This window comes from Lissotriton vulgaris, chromosome 6 (genome assembly GCF_964263255.1).
Source record: "Lissotriton vulgaris chromosome 6, aLisVul1.2, whole genome shotgun sequence".
In the NCBI taxonomy this organism is placed as follows: Eukaryota; Metazoa; Chordata; class Amphibia; order Caudata; family Salamandridae; genus Lissotriton; species Lissotriton vulgaris.
Window position 1 is genome coordinate 697,009,712 of NC_141694.1, and position 21,632 is coordinate 697,031,343.

The 21,632-nt window shown below is 42.2% G+C and overlaps 1 protein-coding gene across 1 annotated transcript in view; it reads right to left on the reverse strand.

Annotated features, from left to right (window-relative positions):
• The window catches only part of LOC147707857 (uncharacterized), a 910,329-nt gene that overhangs the window by 591,245 nt on the left and 297,452 nt on the right, over window positions 1-21,632 (reverse strand). Inside the window, exons 16-17 of the mRNA XM_086925682.1 lie at window positions 8,823-8,953; window positions 6,059-6,259 (exon numbers count right to left, since the gene is read on the reverse strand). Coding sequence (XP_086781808.1) covers window positions 6,059-6,259; window positions 8,823-8,953 — 332 coding nt within the window. The remainder of the gene's footprint in view (window positions 1-6,058; window positions 6,260-8,822; window positions 8,954-21,632) is intronic.

Here is a 21,632-nt window from a genome sequence, read left to right on the forward strand (position 1 = left end):
AGCTACTGAAAGCTTTCACTCATAGGAAGGCTTCATGTCATCAATGCTTCAAAAAACTACATATAGAATAAGCAGAGAGAGGAGGGTTGGCTTTGGGTCAGACACATTTAGTCCCTGACTTTCATGTGTTTTTCAGGGTTTGCCATTACTTGCATTGGTTGTCCCTCAAGGCAATGACATTTTGTAGATGTTAAACTGTCTCATTTGTAATCTAATTAGATTTGCATGATGGGGCATCAAATAGTTATTTTGTTAGATAGCAGATGTGACATGACTTATACCTTGTAATTTAATCCAGTGTGTGTTCTGTGACGTATTTACTTTGCAGACAGGATGACATTTTATTTGCTTATTTATGGACATTTTATTTGGGAAGTGGGTGCTGTTTAGATGCATTAGTCTGTCATAAAGGTATAGTGATAATCACTAATTGCTCTTTTGCATTCATTTGTGTTACTTTGCTGTATGATAAGATCATGTCATGTTAGAATTACAGTTTATTTGTGTTCCCAAAGTTAAGATGGGTGGGCAAATAGGCTTTCTTAAAAAATTCTCTACTTCAATTCCAAGGAAGAAATACCATTAATAAAAAACAATTACTATCCTGTTACAACTAACACCCTTACTCTGTTATTTCGTTAACAACATCGTTTCCTATTTTAAGAGTTTACTTTGGTCAGGAGTGACTTCTGATTAGTAATCTTGATATTCCCTTCTTAAAAGGCTGCCAGTATCTACAGATGCATGATGTTGTAGTGGCTGCTCAGTACAGAAGAGGTTGCATTCATTCCTGGTTGTATATTTTATGGGGTTAGAAGTGTTTGGTTTTTTCCCTTGGGAAAAATTATTAAAGATTCACCTGAACTCCTAACCAGCTTTTTTGCCAATTTCTTTGCCATGATTTGTAACTTGTTTTTAAAAGGGGTTTCGCTTTTGTATCCTTGTTTAATTGATATACTGTCTTCTCCGGTGTATACTATGCAAAGGATTTACATCTCATCGTTGGTTTATGTGCTAGAAGAGTTTTTGATGGTTTTCCAAAAGAGTGGCTTAATTTCCTACACTGGGTGTTAGTCCCTTTTTTGCTGTCAATTGAAGGCTAGCATATTTAACATTCAAGAATTGAAGCTATGTTCAGTTTTATTTGGCTGGATTATTATCTAAGTTGCAGTCTTCATAATTCTATTGCATGTTATATCAAAACTTTAGATCCTGCTGTGGTAAAACTGTCTTACGTTACTACCATGCTGTCTCGACAGGAGTTATGTATTATTGCATATGCTATTTTCGCTGCTGTATATTCAGTTTATGACAATTGTTCATCTCTGTCACACTATTATTTCACTTGGATTATTTAGTTCATGCTATTTACTTCCAATATACTTTAAAAAAGCATAATATAAATCTTCGGTCTGCCCATACAATGCTGATTTTCCTAACTGTCTTGTTGTTAAGGTTTGGTTTTATGAAAAACACAAATGAGAATATTATTCTCCCATTTAATTTAGAGTCTTTAACCCGCCTGGAAGTTTTTTTCTAAACAGGCAGCCTGTCACATTAGAGAAGACTGGTCTAATGAAATGTGTGACTCTAGGAGTTTGGGCCTCATGCTTGGATATGATGCAAAAGGAACAGCCTGCGAACTATGTCATGGCAAGTTCCCTTCCCTTCTTCACTGGTGACATAGGCATTGTAGTTATTGTTGTCTGGGTTTAGCCCTCGTTATTGGAAACAGTGAACAGAGGCCCGGCTAGCTATAAATGGTTTTCCTTTTGGCTCTCGTAGGAAGCCTTTAGATGTAATAGGGCTTGTTATGATTGGATCTGAACATTTTCCTATAGGATCACAAGAAATGTAGTTGCTGCTGTTGGTAAAGAACAGAGGGGAAAGCATAATTTGTGCCTCTGTATCTTTAATAAAGTTAAAATTGACTTCATAATGGGTAGGAATATTTGCAGGTACTTGTAATAAATAAAGGAACAACAAATGAGACGTTCTTTGGTAAAAGGGTAAACTCTTCCCATATTTACAACTAAGCACTTGGCAAGTCAAATCCTCTGAATTGCCTTACTGTGCATGCACATATGAGCAATAATATCCTTGTTCCTATGCTTTGTTTGGAATGGTATACCATCAGATAGGATGGCCTCTTAGAGATGTTCCCCTGGATTTTTTTATATGTTGGTGACATAATTAGAAAATGTTCTGAAAAATGGCTAATAGATACAAGGCCAAACGGGGAAGGTAGGTAATGGTTTATCAAATGACCCCCATACCTGTAATCCATCTTGACTTGGGAACCTCTCTGTAACACTGATCTCTGTGATAGCTTGCATCTAGTTGCTATAAAATCTACAAGGCTGGAGATTAGTAATGCTACACGTAGGAGAAACTGGTTTGCTATGTAACCCAGTAACTGGACAAACAGGTATACCTACATCTTGGAAAGTGGGAAAAAGTTGGTCGATCTTGGTCAGTTTGAAAACACAGACATTCATGCTAATTAAAGACCTATATATGGAAGGAGGATTGAGACTGAACTTTATGACTGCATCTTTAGAACCACCACTACGGCCCCTCGCGGCGGGATGCCTGACTTTCACCTTGTGGATACCCGGCCGGGGTATCTCACAGGGGAATACCAGGACGGGTTCCCTAAGCAAGCGCCTTGAGACCCCTGGGTAATAGTGCGCTATATAAATCGAAATACATTTACATTTACATTTACATTCACTACAGTGGTTAAAATGGAAACATAAAGGTACAGGGACGTACTTTCTCAGAGTACCTTTTTGCTACTGAGCAGTGCAAATACACTTCCATTAAAGGATTGCACCCTTGCTGTGAGGTACTGGTACTATCCCTTTTAAATGGAAGAAATGCAAGTATTGAGTACCTGAAATTATCTGCTCAATTTAAGCACTGGGTTACTAAATGCATTAAGTTAAGAAAACCTAGCTCACTAACAGGGTCAGACGTATCAACAATGTTTTTGGTCACAAACACTCCGAATGGGTGTCTACAAAACATTGTGAATGGGTACAAATTCGTTATTTGGAAGGGGCGTAATTTAGGCATCCCTTACAAATACCAAATCTGAATGTGACGTATCAATGTTTTGCGACTACAATTCAGACACAAAACAATGAAACATTTGCGACTTCCAAGTTAGAGTGATAACCTATTTACAAAAGGGAAGGGGTCCCTATCTTTGTGAATTTAAAAAAGTTTGGTGGGGAATAGGCAATGGTCCTGGAAACCACTACCAACTCTCAAACAAACTTTTGAAAAAAGGAAACTTTTTTTATTACAGCCCCATTTCCTTAAAGGAAAACGGACTGAATTTAAAAGAAATGTTTACTTTATTAAAAAGTGATCACAGACACTGTGGCTCTGCTCAACCCTAGCAGGCCACCAAAGTAGCGACTGGTCTGTGGGCGAAGTAGCGGGGCGGGGATTGACGCCGGACAACAGTGAGTTGGGGGGAAACGACAACAAATAAAAATAAAAATTTTAAATAAGGAAAAAAGGAGTTACCTGCTGCCCTGCACTCTTCTGTTCCATCCTTGTTCTCACTGCAGCACACAGGCTCCCAGTGTACCCTGCAGCCAATCCTGACACTGATTTCATGCTTGAAAGCAGCATCACAATAGGTCTGAGTGCCGCAAATTTGCGCGCCTAGAGAGACTGGGAGCTTGTGCTTGCTGTCTGCAACCCAGCAACACAGATGGGTTGGAGAGAGCTCAATGCACATGTCGGTTTGGCCATCTTGAGATGGCCGGCCAAACTGACATGTGCATACACTGAGTGCAGTGCCCAACACTCCCTCTCGTGACTGCACTGTCCCCGCAATTTCCCCGCCCCCAAGAATCACCGGCTCTGAGAATCTAAAAAATCAAATGATAATAAACATGTTTTTGTATTGTTTTATTTGACAGTTTTGAGTTTGGCGGGAGGGCGACACAGCTCCGACATAGCGGAGGAGCTGCCACTGCACCATTATAGTGATAACGCCAATCAAAGTGAGTTGCAATTTGGGACTTATTTATTTTCACATTTGTAAAATGTAATGGAATAGTCAAATGTTCCATAGTTTGTAGGAACAATGGTATTTGCTGGTTGGAGGTGCAAGGGGCATTTTGTAAAAGAAGGTAAACACTATTTACCTCATAATTTAAATACTCCAAATTCAAAGCTGATGTAAAGAAATGGGGTTCTCCCTGGATAAAAATATCATTACCATGGAGGAAATACAATCATGCTGTGTGCTGATGAACATTTGTGTTTCATTTACACATGTGGAATTTCAAATGCATACAATTAAAAAATTAGAGTACTTCAAAAAAATGCAAATGTCAGATATTCTGGAGTAATCTTAGTTTCCTTTGTGTCTCACTAAAAGTGGAAAATGTGCTCCCAACAGAGTATTAAGCGCATCAGAGCAGATTTCTGGCTTTCACACTTGACCCTTTGTGACTCAACCCTTGTATGTTTGTACATACCCTTCCTAAGATATTTAATCATAAACATAAACTACGGAAATTACTTTGATATTATCTTACTGATGGTTCTAATGGTTTCAATGATCTAGACCTAATATTATAGATTTGTGATTACCCCTCTCGTTTCTACGTGTGCAACAGCGTATAAAGTGTTAGCCTGGCTGCCCTTTTCGTAAGTTCTCAAGTTCGGGAAAATCGCACTGTATGTTTTAGGGTAGAGGAAATAAAGCACATAGTTTATTCAGGTGTCTTATTTATGAATCGCAATCTTCATCACTGTAATATTAACGTGCAATGATATGTCCTGTAGAAAAACTCAACTCACACACAGACCTGTAAATGAATATTATTATGCTTCTTTAGCATTTACTAAACTTCTGTTATTATAGATGAGTGAAATATTAAAGGAATTCGATAATGATATTAATCTGACTGATGCTTCTAGATCCCTAATTTAAAAAGGGGCATGTACTTGGTAAGGTCTTCATTCACCAACACTTTGACTTACTATTACTCAACTACCATGATTTTGTGCTTCTTTAGTTTATCTCTTTATTATCAAATTCAGGCTTTAGCACCTCAGCTTATCTTTTCTACGTTTCTCTTCAGTGCTTAATTTGAGCTGGTGGATGCAGGCGAGGCAAACTGGCACTCACTTTTGGGGACCAGCACTTACTTTTTCTCATTAGACTTCAAGCCAGAGCAAGAGAGGAATACATACAAGTGGTAAAGACAGAGTAAGAGAAAGACGTAAAAAAGTGACAAAGAAGGAACTTGAAAGAGTCAGATAAAAGGATAGGATGTGATTGGGGTGGATGAAAGAGGCAAGAGGAGGAATCAACACTATATATCCTTTCTATTTGGCACGCTAACATTCAATAGCAATGGCCGCGGTCTCCTGAGCAAAACTTTGGTAACCGGCACCCATTCTTTTACAAATTAAGTACTGTTATCATCTTTCCTGTCTATTTTTTGAAGAATGAACATGACCCAATTTCTTTTTCAATTCTCCCTTTGCTTCTATCTGCTACAACGGTGAGTGCTTCCTATATCCATCGTAATTGGCTCACCATTCCCCCCCACTTCTTTTACACCATATCCACCTGAAAATCCTGCGCCTTCATGTGCACTATTACCTATGTAAAAAGAAAGTATTTACTCGCTGGATAGCCAGTACAGCTTGATCTCTCCTTTGAACATCTGAATGTGGCTTACGAAAAACATCAAAAACCCTATGCTTATGACGGTACTCTGTAAAACAGTGCATGCTCATTTAGGGAAAAAATAAAATGTAGCTTTACAGAACAAGACACCTTCTTGTATTTTGCCTTCTTAACACACTGAAAAACTTGCATTATCTGAAAGATTGAAAAAAATCAGATATCTCAGGATCCAGTATGAGGTCCAGTTGCATTAACTTTGCGGGCCGAGTAATAGTAGTGGTAAAGTAATGTCTTATTTTGTGTTGGAAGGAATAGTGGTGGGGAGAACATGCAACTGTGTGCCTTTTGTGAGATCAGTAAGCATAGACGACTCAGAACAGTCATTCTACATACCTGTTTGTTCAATATTTCTTTTACCAGCTGCAGGTGAAGCCTTAAGCAGACAAACTCATCTTTGTAGGCCTGCACAAAATATCTGTGGCTGAAGTCAAACCGTGGGCGGCGGTAGATTATGTCACTTATAACTTGGGACAATGCAACCCTTTCTTCAGGATCAAGAGCGTGTTGATAAGCTTCATAATAACAGTCAAGTAGCTAGTGAGAAAAGGAAAGAAAAGACGTTATGCATGTTCTCACAGACGTGCACTAATTTTTAGCCACACCACATCATAGAACAATGCTCACCCATCATTTTGTCAGGAGACAAAAAAGTAATAAACCCAAAGTTGAAGATACCATAGTTGGTCCGGGGACATCTGCACCCTCATGTGCAATACTAGAGAATCCACTCCGTTCTAGACCACTCAAAGACAATACAGACTATATGAAGTTGCTGAAAACTGGCTCAGGAACCCTAAACCTTATAGAGTGGCATCTCTGAGCAATATGGTCTTCTAGGTGTGATCTTCAGGGAACTACCATCTTTGATTGTTGGGTTTTTGTTGGTCAGGTGTGCTCTACAATATGGAATCTGGGTGGACACTTGACTGTCTTGCAAGTGATCAGCAGCAGCAGAGTGGACTACCGTAACACTCTCTATGGCAGAATTGCCAATCAACTCCTACACAGACTCTAGACCATCCAGAATGCCGACCCAAGACTCCTACTTGACCTCCCATGCCATGCCACACCCACAATACACAGCACCTAAGGTAGCTTCACTGGCTCCCCATTCACAAGCGTAGCCAATTCAAACTTCTTATGCTCACATCCAAAGCCATACACAACACAGGAGCAGAATACAGCCGCAGTTACTTTCACAAGTCTACCAGACACATAAGCTCTGTTTCACTCAAACACACTCCCTGCATGCCCAAAAGCAAAACAGGAGGTCGCTCATTCTCTTACATCACACCCACGACATGGAACGACCTCCCTCAACACATCAGAGCCTCCTGCTAACTTCTCGAGTTCCACAAGAAATTGAAGACTTGGCTCTTTGTCTAACCACTTTGGGGACCACATACTCACACAAGAGAGTGGATACCCTCTCGGATGATGAGTGCACTATACAAATCGACATAACATACCAAAACCGAGCAGTTTTGTGTAGTTCAGACAAGGCATGAGAATGTCAGAAAGCTTTGCCTAGATCAGCAACAGTAAATCAGATTAAAACAGCAAGTTAGCCAAATAGACAATGCGAAAACAGGAAAAAATATCAACATCAAGTCATGTTGACTAGCAAGATGAAAGCAGAATGAAGAATAAGGGGAACAAATAAATGATTATTAAAGGTATACATCATCCATTAGCATAAAATAAATAAACCTGGTCATAAAAAGATAACCAGGGCATCTGTATGGTAACTCAAAAGGAACTAACATTCTAAAAACAAAATGTATATAGAAAATAGAACTAGGAGGTGCAATACTAATATATAGAATTGAAAAATCAAATCAGTCCAGCATACAGACAGAAGATCGCGTATGCCCAAGAGTCTAACTCATCTGCTAGTTCACAGTTACTCTCAGTCAGTGCACTGAAGAACCCAAGGAGACACCTCATTCAATTAGTGGTGGGCGAGCTAAAAAGAAACAGAGCTTAGCCAAGGGTCTGCCTTTGCTCTAAGAACCCATGCACGAGCCGAACCTAAAAAATATTTGACATATAATTCATGCAACAAATAAGAGAAACTTTTTTCAAAATTCAAAAAAGGGTATTTCTTTCACCTTATTTTATCAGATTATACCTGCATCGAAAGGTACTTATTAAAAGCTTTAAAACATACACTTAGAAACATTAGTGTCCATCCCCTCCCTCTGTCCTGTCCACAATATCATTGCTGAACTAAGAGGCAAGTCAGCTGTCATGTGAACTGTATATACAACCTAGATTCTTATTATATATGGAGCAATATATTAGTTTATTAAATAGAACACAAGAGGGTTTTTGTACAACACACATACTGAGCTCACATATTTTAAGTATCTCTCATATGAGATAATGTAGAAAAAGGAAGCTCCATGGAATAAACTATTTGCCTAGGATCGGATCAAACAATTTGGTTAAGTGGGGAAGCCAAGATTGATTCCAGGTTTAATGGTTTCACTTTGTGGAATTCAGCCACTAAATGGATATCTCTTGTCTTGTCTTTGTTTTTTACATCAAATATTACTGGATTGTCTTTACATCTTGGCGCATGAGGTTAGAGTGTGGATGGCAGACAGAAGCCACATGGAAGCTTGGCTCACTCAGGGCTCGAGGTTCCAAGATGCCCTCAAGCAGAGCTACAGTCGGGTATCTATCTGGCTGAAGCCTGGCTCGGGCTTTCAGTGGCTCGCCCACTTCTTCAGTGAGTTGATCAAAAATAATGAGGATACTCTCTTGACAATCTAAGACCGAAAGATCAATCCTAAAACAGTGGTGAAAAGGAAAGGATTATGATAAAGTGTAATACAAAGACTGACTTCCTGGCATACACAGGAAGTTAAGAGCAGTGGTGACTGAAAAGCAATAGCTTCAGCTTCTTTCTTCAGAAGAGGTAGTAGGGAATGCATAAAACAATTAATAAACTTTTAACATTAACGTTCAATGGATCCGAAAACATTAATACCTGCAATGGAATCCACCTTAGGTATGAGACCAGAATCTGAGATTGTGAACTAATTGTAACGACGTAGCTTAGCTTCCAGGAAACACATTGAATTATCATTACCTGCTGTTTATTTTCTAAGAGAGTGACCTCACATGTCCACAAGTCAAGCAACACAGCAAACCGGTCCACATTAGCATGTGCCCAAACTGAGATGTCCATGTCACCGGAAACACTTCTGCCTGCACTGAGGTCTGTTAAAAAGACAGCAGAAAGTTTGAGTATTATGAACCAAGAAAAATCGTACGTATAAACAATAGTTTAATTCTATTATCTTCTCTGAAATTATTCCTCACAAATTGGCATAGTGCACCAGATTGGCTACTACGGCAATGTAATGGACTTGCCTTGCGCTAACATGCATGAGGACTTAGGATGAATTTTCTATTAGGTGGAGGCCCTGCAGAAGTACACATGTGGGGTGTTTTCAGTAGAAACTATGATGGTAAAGAATAATGGCCTTCAGCAACATTGCCTCTGAAGACACAACAATTCAGCTTCCATCTATATAAAGTCGCCATAACACCAATAACAAATACAGCCATAGATTCTGACAAAGCAACCAAATACCTGCCTAAGACAGCAGACAATGGTGTTAAGTCCTCAAGTGCTCCTAGCTCACATTGCAACCTGTGTGGATAAGAGTGTCAAATTGAAGAATCATGAGAGCAGAAAGTTGGCTGGAGGAAAACAATAGTAACTGGAATGGGGGTTTATAGCAGTTAAATGCATACTAAGGATCCACTTGGTCATCACAAATAAGAGTGCCGAAGAAAGTATCATTAACACATACAGGTGGTGATGTAATGATGTGTCCTACAGAACTAGGCAGTCAGAAAACAATTTTTTGTAAATGTCTTAAGGGTATATATATATATATATATATATATATATATATATATATATATTCACAGAAAAAACCCTAGGTTATAGACCATATATAGTTAGGAATTTGCATTTACAAAACCTTGAAAATTCACTGAAAAAACCATAGGTTATAGACCATATATAGTTAGGGATTAGCATTTAAAAAACCTTATTTTATTTGCACAAAACCATTGAAATTCCATATATAGTTAGTTGCACTAACTATATATCGCGGACCCGCAATCCACTGCTAATGATGTCACATATTACATCATTCATGACATGGTCAGTGACATCACTGATGACATCACTGATGACATCTCAAATGACATCACTGATGACATCACTGATGACAACACCCAGTGACTGTATGTTTCTGTAAAGTTAAAATATGTCTTACATATTGAAGAATGAGTGGATGTATAAGTGTCTGGATGAAGGATTTAGTAGGTGCATGACTGACTGTATGAGAGAATGATTAAATGTGTCTCACTGAGTGCATGGGTTAGTGATTAAAGTGTCTTAATTTGGCAATCATTACTTATGTTCTTCTGTAAACTGCTGCATGTTTAAATCAGTAGCTATATCAGTAACTATATGGGTTATTGAATGGTTGCCCAAGTATTTGTATGGGAGACTGAGTATGTGTGTGGGTGGCTGGAAGGTGTATAACTCTGTGCATAGATGTGTGAGCAGTTGGTTCCCTAGGTGTATGGCTTCAAAAGTGCATGTAGAAACAGCTGTATGGACAGTTGACTGTGTGCATGAGTATATTGGTGAGTGAATGGATATCTCAGTTCTACATGTCAAAGTAAGTACATATGTAAAACACACTCCATGTGAGAGTTGACATATATAAATAAGTGAACATAAGAGCCAGTGAATGTGAAAGTGGCTGTATGAATCATTGTGAACTTGTATCAGTGATTGTATAAGAGAGTAAATATGTGTTAGTATATGTTTGAATAAGTAAGGTGTGTATAACTGTATAGTTGAGGAAATGGAGGTGTGATTGATTCTTTGCATGACTGACTAGGTGTGTGAGTAACTCCATGGATGAGTGACAGTCTGTGAGTGCCTGTTTACACTGAGTGTATCTAAGGTTATATTAGAGTCTGAAGATGTATTATCACATAAATGATATCATCAGTGATGTAATCAGTAATGTCAAATGAGATGTCAGTGATGTCATCAGTGATGTCATTTGAGATCTCATCAGTGATGTCATCAGTGATGTCATTTGAGATGTCATCAGTGATGTCATCAGTGATGTCACTGACCATGTCATGAATGATGTAATATGTGACATCATTAGCAGTGGATTGCGGGTCCGCGATATATAGTTAGTGCAACTAACTATATATGGAATTTCAATGGTTTTGTGCAAATAAAATAAGGTTTTTTAAATGCTAATCCCTAACTATATATGGTCTATAACCTATGGTTTTTTCAGTGAATTTTCAAGGTTTTGTAAATGCAAATTCCTAACTATATATGGTCTATAACCTATGGTTTTTTCTGTGAATTTCATTGGTTTTTTAAAAGCTAATATCTATAGCTGTAAAATATATTCTTTATTAAGTGACGTATCACGTAGCCCGTGAGACGCCTCATGATGCATCCCATAACCGTGACGTATCGTCTCTGCAGCGCAAACCAAACCCAAAACGTAAGCGCGCCAAAACACGCTTAAAGATATATATATTTTTTTAACCTTAATTAGACAAAATCCACACGTGCACATATCACAAACGTTCAAAAAACACAATATGTCGGACTCCCGTTACGCTGCCGGTTAGCTGCCCGGTTAACGTACCAGGAAGCACCTTTACCGCGAAAAATCGCATTTTTTTTTTCACCCTCCAGGGAACTTTAATAGCCCCCTCATCAATCCTAGGGGTTCAGGAGGGGTCTGCCTTACCCCTTTCATTCATTTACACCTTTTTTCCACCTCTTGTCTCTTGATCCCACAGAGAGACAAGATGGCGGCCGCTCCAGACTGTTTACAAAGATAACAGCCAATCAGCTTCTCCTCAGACTCCCGTTACACTGCCGGTTAGCTGCCCGGTTCGCGTACCAAGACGCGTCTCTACGGCGAAAAAATCGGATTTTTTTTTTTTTTTTGGGCCCAGCGTGGCTCTATAATATCCCCTCATCAATCCTAGGGGGTCAGAAGGGGTCTACCTTGCCCCCTTTCCTTCATTTCCTCCTTTGTTTTGGCCTCCTCTTGTCTCTCGATCCTACCGAGAGACAAGATGGCGGCCGCACCGGACTGTTTAGAATGTTGACAGACACCGGAGAGCCAATCAGCTTCGCTTCGCAAAGTTCCGATAAGCGAAAAGTACGCGAACCGGATCGCTGCCCGGAGCGCTGTTACAGATATATATCTTGATTTAAACGTTAATTTCTCAAAATCCACTGAAGCACATATATTGAGACCTAGCAAAGGCACATCGGGCTAACAGTCCCTACAATTTTGCCAAGTTTCGTGCAAATCCATTCAGCCGTTCGAGCTAAAAGTGAGTCCAACCGCCCTATGGAAAACTCAATGTTAAAAACGTGTTTTGGGACCCCCCTTTTTTCTCAGCCCCCCCTTGACGAAACCCCCCCAAATTTCCAGGAGCTGCTCAGAAACAAAATGTGCCATTTTCCTGAAAATTTCAGCCGATTCCGTCCACAAACGCCAAAGTTATTAGACATAGAATTTTCAGAAATCCCATAGAGAAAAAATCCTAACTATATATACCTACTGGCGACCGCCAGTAGGTTATATATATATATATATATATATATATATATATATATATATATATATATATATATATATATATATATATCTATCTATATATATATCTATATCTATATCTATATCTATCTATCTATCTTTATATATATATATATTTTTTTTTTTTATATATATATATATTTCGCCAATCCTGGTTTCACAGATATAAATCAGGCACCGACTCCGTGGGGTAAAGATCAAAGAGAATATTTATTCCAAATGACCAGACGCGTTTCGACGGACAAGTCCGCCTTGTTCACTACATCTTTATTCAATTCAATTCAATTCAAACTTTATTTCGTTTTTTTTCTAAACCATAAAAGTGCATAATAAAAGTACATCACATTAGAATTTAAAATCATCGTCACAGCCAAAGATTTTTAATAACTGACTAGGCCCTATGTCATGGATGGGGGAAAGATTTACACAATTCATCAGAAATTTCTAAAATCGCTAAAATGGAATAAAAGGTATAAAATATTTACATCAGGAAAAATTAGATAAGCGGGGGTACACTAAATTTTTGGTTCATACATTCCATTTGTAAAAAACTATTACTATTCAGACAAGATAAAACAATTGAAAAATTGCTATTCGACAACCAATCATTGTTGCTACACACAAATTATATGTTAAAAACCTGTTAAAAAACCTGTGTTCAGTACAGTGATCCGCCATTATCTCATGTTACATTTTGCACTTGTGACACACGTAGGAGCTGGGTGAGTTGCCATGACAACGTGTGGGGGAGTGAAGGACATAGGAAAGTTTGAGACTGAAATGCAAGTCATGTTTTAAACTTTACATTCTAATTTCAAAAAAATATTTAAACAATATTGTTTGTGTGCGTTTTGACATAAGACTGTCTGACTAGGCGTTTAGTGCCTATCGCTTAGAATTTTGTTGGACTGCGCCCTTTGCATCCTCGTGTTTATATTATATTTATGCATCTGTTTCTCAATGCGGATGCCTTATGTGATTATGTGTCCTGGGACAATGTAGACGGATGTTAGGGTTTGTATTGGAACGCTGCGCGTGTATAGCCCTAGTGGGCCTGAGTATTGGTGTTTTTTGCTGAGTTTCTCTGTATTAACGAAGACAAATTCTTGTCTCTATCGCTATGTAAGCTGTACTAAGTAATAACGTGAGTTCAGGAGAGCCAAAGATTTTAACTAAATTAAGATTAAAAAACACACAAAAAAGCATGAGTTAGTGAAAATATCGTGTGTATCCCACTTCGTGCAAAGTGAAAAAATATATATACATATGTACAAAGAGACGGTGAATCAGATGTTCTAGGGATTGGGTTTACTTGGGGTGTATGCGGCGATGCAAGTGTGGCTGGCTCAGTATTTGAGTGTCTTAGTACTATGAGATGTACACTCATGGCTTCATCCGCATTCAAACCATTAGGGATTTTGCAGACTAGCAGGATTATGTACTCGGATTCGAGACGTCTCAAGGTCAACTGTCTGTTGCCCCCTCTAATGTTCCTTTTTACGCTATCAATAGCAAAATATGTCAGGTCTTCTGCTCTGCCACTATGTTGTGTGTTAATGTGGCGTGCTACAGGGTATGTGGGGTCATCGTTTGCAATCGCCCTGAGGTGTTGTAATATCCTCACATGTACTGGATGGATGGTACTTCCCACATATACGTACACTGCAAAATCTGTTTTGCAAGTGTAGTGTTCCCTTATTTCAAGCAGGGTTTTTCTGAGTGGGGTCTTGACTGTTTTCGTGTTGGTTCCATTTTTTTTTTTTTACTTTATTTTTGTTGCAGAGCTAGACATTGTACATCTATTCATTCTGGTTTACTCACCAGCGTATATCGCGACATGCTCATTTACAGTACAACATAAGTATGACACAGCCATTTAGCCCACAACCCGGGGGCCGGGCGGCGTTCATTATTAATGTCGCGAACAGTACCGCGTGGCAAACCGTAATCACTTTGTGTCAGAGATGTCTAGCAACTGCTTTTTTAGTTCCCTACTCTTCGATTCCTCCATATAACTTAACCCATGCACTTAGTGGTATGTATTACTCAAGTACTATTCTCGAGGTGTCTCGTCCTGGTGGTATTATTATGTCTATCTGTAGTGATCTACTGGTAGCGCTCTATTCCCATCCCACTATTACGGGGTCATCAGCTAAGTCCTCCTACTTATAATTTTAGAACATACCATCCGTTGAGTGCTAACTGGACCTATCATACTAAATAGACCGAATGTTTCAAACTCCCCCTCTAAAAAAAACCCTCCCCCTCTCCCCGAACTGCTGATGGTGTGGGCTACAACAATTCTTTCCAACAATTTAAATGGAGGAGACCTATTGAGTTCCATCTATGCTTCTGTATCTCACAAGGAACACCTCTCTCAACTTTTCCCGGTCTATTCGTCCTCCGGAGACAGGGTATCATTCAACACACTCACTAGTTCGGACAATGTGCGCGCTGCTTCCAGACTTTTCTCATTAGCCGTACGGGCTGCCTGGCGCAACCTGACCATGCTCTCACTATGGGCCCATTTATGGAGTTCGTCCGCCCATCGCCTACTGGATGGGCCCTCCCTTGACTTCCAGTGCCAAGTGATTTCCCTCTGGGCCAAAATTAGCCCCAGATCGATGAATTTGCTAGTTATCTTGGTCTTCATGGTGTGAGGAAACCCCAGCAACAGACACGTCGCCATAGTATATTCCACTTGCCTCTCCGTAACCTCATTAAGAAGCTTACCCACCTCAGTCCAGTATGTCCCCAATTTCGGACAGTCCCACATCATAAGTTCTAACTCTACATCAGGTGCTAGGCATCTGGGACATGCTGCGTCCTGCACATGGAAATACTTCCTGATCTTTCCCGGTGTTAGGTACGCCCTGTGGATCATGAAGAAATGTACCTGCTGAAATCGTGCATTCCTACATCCCTTCCAGGTCCGCAACATGATGCGACCCCAAGTTGCATCTGGTATTGACTTCCCTATGCTCACTTCCCACTTCTGTTTGAGACCTGTCAGAGGTACCAGACCTTCATTTAGCATACGTGTGTGCAGGCAAGTGACCGCTTTGACCGTTCCCGCCGCCATCACCACATACTGGCAAGCCATTGTGGTCTGCGGTTCTGATTGCCCGGTCTTCCAATGCTTCATCATCGCAGTGGTGACTGCCATGTGCAATAGAAAACCTCCATCTGGAAGTCCGAATTGTTCTTGTAACGCCTCATAAGGCAACAATTCGCCAACGGCATACAGGTCGCCCACCATTTGCAACCCCAACTCCTCCCATTCCAGTAGTTGGGAAAAGTCCCCTCCATGTGGAAATGCAGTCAACATGCCTAGAGGGATCTCGGGCGCGTACGGGTGCATCACTTTTGCTCTCTTTTGACTCCTATTCCAGCACATCCTCAGGGTCTTCTCTTCTATGGTTAAATCCCGGATTACTAGGCGCTGTTGCATAACTATATAGGATAGGACATGCCTCGGTATCCCTGAACCGCACGCTTCTTCTGGGCCCCTAAACTCCCGTGCTATATTTTGTGTTAGGATCTGCAGCTGTGCCGCCAGATAATATAGTTCAAAATTAGGGACCGCTAGTCCTCCCTCCTGTTTTGGTCGCAACAGCGTATCCATTGCTACTCTTCTCCGTCCTGCTCCCCATAGAAAATCGATGGTAAGTGTCCTCAACTCCCGGAAGTACCGAGGAGGCACCCATATCAGAAGTGTGTGGAAGTAATATAGTAGGCGTCGCAAGGCCCCCATCTTAAGTATTGCAACTTTCCCCAACACCGAGAGGGGCAATGTTGCCTAAAATGCCATGTTGCCCCTAAGTGCCCTTATGCAACGCCCTACATTCCCTTCCAACATATCTTCTACTGTATGAAATATTCATACCCCTAGATAAGTGAAGCATGAGCGCTCCCATACCAATTCAACATCTAGTTGCGGCTGGGGTGTATCCGCCCTCAGTGGGAATACACACGTTTTGTTCCAATTTACCCGGAGTCCCGCTATTCTCCCAAAGTTCCTCAACATGCTCACTGCCCCCTTCAGGGAATCCGTCGTGTTCGCTAAGAACAGGAGCAAATCATCTGCATATAATGATATAAAATGCGGAAATCCCTCGCAGACCAAACCGCTATACTCTGTCCCTGATCTGTCATAGACCGCCAACGGTTCTATTCCTAATGCAAATAGCAGTGGCGATAGTGAACACCCCTGTCTCGTCCCTCTCCTTACCGGATATTCTGGTGATGTGGTCGCGCCCAGGCGCACCCTAGCTGCTGCCGAGGAATATAAGACCTTCGTCCAACATCTGAAATTCTCGCCCAGTCCAAATTGCTCTAGAACCCTGTCCAGATATTCCTATTCAAGGCTATCGAAAGCCTTTTTTATATCCACTGATAATACTGCTGGAGTCGCCTCCGCCCCAAGGTCAGTACTTAATACTCCTACCAAGCGCCGGACACTATGTGAGGTGTTCCTAGTTGGTATAAACCCCGCCTGATCAGCATGAACCAAGGCTGTCATGTGAGGTAGTAACCTTGAGGCCAGGATGCGACTCAGTATTTTGTAGTCCACTGTCAGCATGGACAGTGGTCTATAGGAGGTCACGTCCTCACTCTCCCTTCTCGGTTTCAGCAAGGGGACGACCAGCGCCACCCTCATTGATTCAGGTAACGTAACCAATTCAAAAGCTTCATTATAAACCTCCTGCAACTGGGGCGCTAGAGAATTGATGTATGTTGCATAAAATTCTATCGGGAGGCCATCCACTCCCGGGTTCTTGTTTCTAGCCGTATGTTTGATTGCCCCTCTGATCTCAGCTATTGTGATAGCCTGGCCAAGTACCTTAACGTCCTCCTCTTCTAGCTGCGGAAGCGCGAGCCCTGCTAAATAATCCTCCTGAGAGGTGTGGCGCCGCGGCCAGGGTGCCTGACTCCGGAATCTGGGGATCACGGTTCGATCCCCAGGGCCGGCGGCAGATTAGCCCAGCACCATGTGACTCTGGGCAATAGCTTGCTTAATCTTCCCGACGGCCCCCAGCGCCTAGAGACCCTTACGGGTGATTGTGCGCTTTACAAATGTGGATTATTATTATTATTATTATTATCAATGTCAGACGTTTCCGCCTCTAGATGACTCTGATATAGAGTAGTATAGTACCTGAAGAAGCGCAAAATGACTTCAGTCTGAGAATAGACCACCTCCCCGGATTCTGATCGGATATTAAGGACCAGGGATCCCCCCTCTCTTGGGTTCGCCATTCTTGCCAGGAGCGTGCCTACTTTATCCCCCTCCACATGTACCTTTGCTCTATACTTCTCGACTTCCCTCAGTTCCACCTCCGCTTTCTGAACATCATTCAACGCCACAGTCCTTTCTCCCCTGTATTTACCCATACAGAGCCCTGTCACTACCACTTTAAAAGCATTCCACTCTATTCCTCTAGCAAATGTTGATTCCTTATTAATAGTGAAATATTGTTCAATACCCCTCTGGATATCGTCCCTAAAGGCTTGATCTTCCAGTGTGTCTGGTCTAAGTCGCCATGTGGGAATCTCCGCCCTCACCTGCTGCCATTTAAAGGACACCAACTGTGGATTATGATCAGAGATAGTCCTCGCTAGATAGAGTGTGTTGCCAATGGTGCTAGTGATTGGGTGCACAGCACTGCATCAATTCTAACATGTAGCTCACGAAGAGCTGCCACTCTGCCACTCCGCTCTCTTCTTTGCTATCTTTCGAACCTGGGATTCCCCTAACGGGGGTGTGACCTATCCAGTTCCACATCTGTAGTTGTGTTAAAGTCTCCACCGAATATTACCTGACCAGCCAGGAAATACGCTAATTTCCCAGATATGGTGTCAAAGAATCGGGGCTGGTCTACCTTTGGAGCGTATACACTACATAGTGCTATCTCTCTACCATATAGCCTCCCCGCTACCGCCACATATCTGCTTTCAGGATCTACCACTGTGTGTGTGGCCTGAAACGGGATTCCCGCCCTCACCCACACCAATGCTCCCCTGGCAAATGCTGAGTAAGTTGTACCAAACACCTGGCCCCTCCATCTTTTCTGTAGTGTGACACATTCCTGTTTGGTGAGATGCGTCTCTTGCAACAACGCTATTTGTATCCCCCTTCTCACTAAATATGCATGTATCTTGTGACGTCTTGACATAGTATGTAATTCACGCATGTGCCATGCGATGCATTTTAACTCGGGTAACGTTCCCATTGCAACCCCTCCAGTCCTCCTTCCCCTTTACGTTTCGTGCGCCCACACCAGCGCTGCTAAACCCCAAACACAAAAAAACCCTCAAAACTTTCCTAACCCTCCTCCCCAGAACAGGTCCCAATAACACATCATTAGTCCTCGTCCAAACTACCATCTCAACCATCCTTGCTGGCAGCTGGTGGCCCCGCCGCCGCGACCGGAACTACACGTGGCCGCCGAGCGGGGGGACCACAACCCCCACAAACCTTTGCTTCCTTTGCTCCGCCCCCTCCCGCCCACTGACGCGTCCGGAAGGCGCAGAAAAAGACAGAGCCCCTTCCGCGTCGCGGGACGCGCGCGGGTGACGCCGGGCTAAGCCCGGGCAAAGGGCGGGCCCTCTGTGGCCCTCAGAGGCCCGAGGAGGACGGGACGGGGCCACCCCCTTGGCTCATCATCATGAAGAGGTAAAGAAAGACATTTGCTTCCTTTGGTTCTCCGCTTATTGACTTTGCCCTTCTCCAATTACATTCTCCCTTCCGAAGCGTAAGATTCGCCGATAACTATTCTGATACACCCAAATCACACTATGACTCGCAAGGGGGATAATATAGACTGCTCAACTTTGCCCATTGCTAGAGAAGTTGATAAAGGCGTATCTCCCCAGCCCACACAAACAGCAGACAGAGTACGCTTTTGCATGTTTAGATGACTTAAACACCCTGTGTAAAACCAAACATGTCTTAGTGGAATCGCCGCTTCCTGCTGGAAGCTCCTGTGTATTACTTGATACAGTTAGCCCCCTGCAACCCATCCCTTCATCCAAAAAAGCCAACACAGAAAACACCCAAAGGATAGTATCCCCCCAATTCCCATCTGTTAAAAGGAAACATAGTGGGGTTAATTACATCGGGAATCAATCAAAATTCCCAAAATTGTGCTCTAGCCCCACAGCTCCAGTCAGCAATTCTTCCATGACTCCTGAGGCTGCCGAGAAATTAGTCGTTCCAGCTTCTCCTCCTCAGCTTGATTTACTATCCCTTATTGAACAACTGGTCAGCTCTATTATATTACCACTAATAGAAAAAATAAACATACTAGGGGACAGGCTGACTGGAATGGAGGAAACCATCAAATCTAACTTGATAGCCAATAAATGCAATAAATGCTTTATAACATCTAATTGTTCCCACCCATCTACTACTCCCAATGACCCCAAGGCAATTATGCAAGATAAAAGGGCTCCAACCCAATCAATAGTACCTAACGCACCAGCCTCATTAGCCCATAAAACTTTTTTAAAACCTCTTTTGCCGCAGATTACTGCTCCTAGAGCACAGTATAAAAAAGCTACCCCTATCCAACTCCCTCCGGATGCAGCTCCTTTTGTATGTGTCCTCGCAGGAGTTCCATTACTTACACCGGGGAAAACCGAGAGACAACATGATTTGCTGAATAAGGTTAAATTTTGGTTGGCAAAAAGCAGACCCCTGCCACCTAACCTCGAGGGTACAATACTGAGTGTCAGAAGGGTGGGTTGGCTGGGTGCCCTCCCAAAAGACATTGATGGTGACCTAGTACTCGTTAGATTTAGGCAGAGAGACATTGTCCCAAACCTGCGTACCTGTGCACCCCAAGTGGGTAAGGGCCCAATCTCCGTCTGGGATCTGCATGATTTTTACCCTAGAATGCCGTGCATCCCCACATCCAGCCTAAAGGTAGGCTGCAACATGATAATGGGCAGAGGACTCCATGTACCGAGCGGGCGTAGCTTTACCACCTATACCAGACAGGAATCATTGTTTTATAGTCCCAAGTATTGGAACCCCTACTAATTACTGTTTGATTTAAGCTTAACCTGTGAAAAGTACGCTATAATTAAGATATTTATCCCCACAGGCTGGGTAAAAACTTTTTAACTTCATATATTATGTGTTATTGTATGTATGTTTTTACTTGTAACTGATTTTGAACTGTACACTTATGATTTTAAACCAAAATCGAATAAACCTATACTGACTGACAACTACCATATCAAAACACGTACTACTATCCTGCAGTAGCCACTACAGGCTGCCTTAAGGGCAGTGGGGTTGTGGTCCGATTCCGACAGGCGGCAGCTCCCGCGCCAGCCCCCCGCCCCCATCACCCCGCAATATTAAGGCACAATGATAAAGTTTACAGTTGTTACCAGGCCTCCCAGTGTCAGTAGTACAGTTTGTCTTCCTTGACCTCGGTCAGCTAGAAGCCACCTACAGATCATCAGCCGATCTGGGCGTCACCTCCGGGCCCTTGGTACTTTCGTCATCCGACGGTTCTGATGCAGATCGTCTCTTATCTCCTTCGGAGTCAGTCCCCTTTGTTGAATCCTCCTGCTGTGAACCAGTGATCGCGGCTGTAGCCTCCAATGCTCCTTGCTTATCTGCTGCCATCCGCGCACGTTGTATTTCTTTTTGTAGTTTATTTTTCTTGCGAAGACGCTGTGATTGGCGCATTCGTGGTGGTTTGGGCAGTCCACTCTCTCCCATAGTCCTCCGGTCCGTGCCTGCCCTGTACTTTTCAAGCCACGACCAAGCTTCCTCCGGTGTTTCGAAGAACTGTGTCGACCCATTGATTATCACCCTCAGTTTAGCGGGGAACAACAAAGAGTACTGTATACCTTCTTCCCTAAGCTCCTTCTTAACAGATTGGTATGATGCCCTACGCCTTTGTATCTCCTGGGTGTAATCCGGAAATATGGTTACAGCACTATTGTCCACTTGAAAAGGACCAACCGAGCGTGCATTTTGGATGAGGAGATCTCTATCCTTATAATGGAGGACTCTAGCCACCACCGGGCGAGGAGGGCTGCCCGGCGCAGGCGGCTTGGCCGGGACCCTATGTACTCTCTCGAGTGTAAAGAAGTGTGATAGACCCGTTGGGGCCACTGTAGTCCTTAACCAGTTCTCTAGATACGCAACCATGTCCGCTCCGGCAGTCCCACCACTCGGACGTTGTTGCGCCGATTGCGAC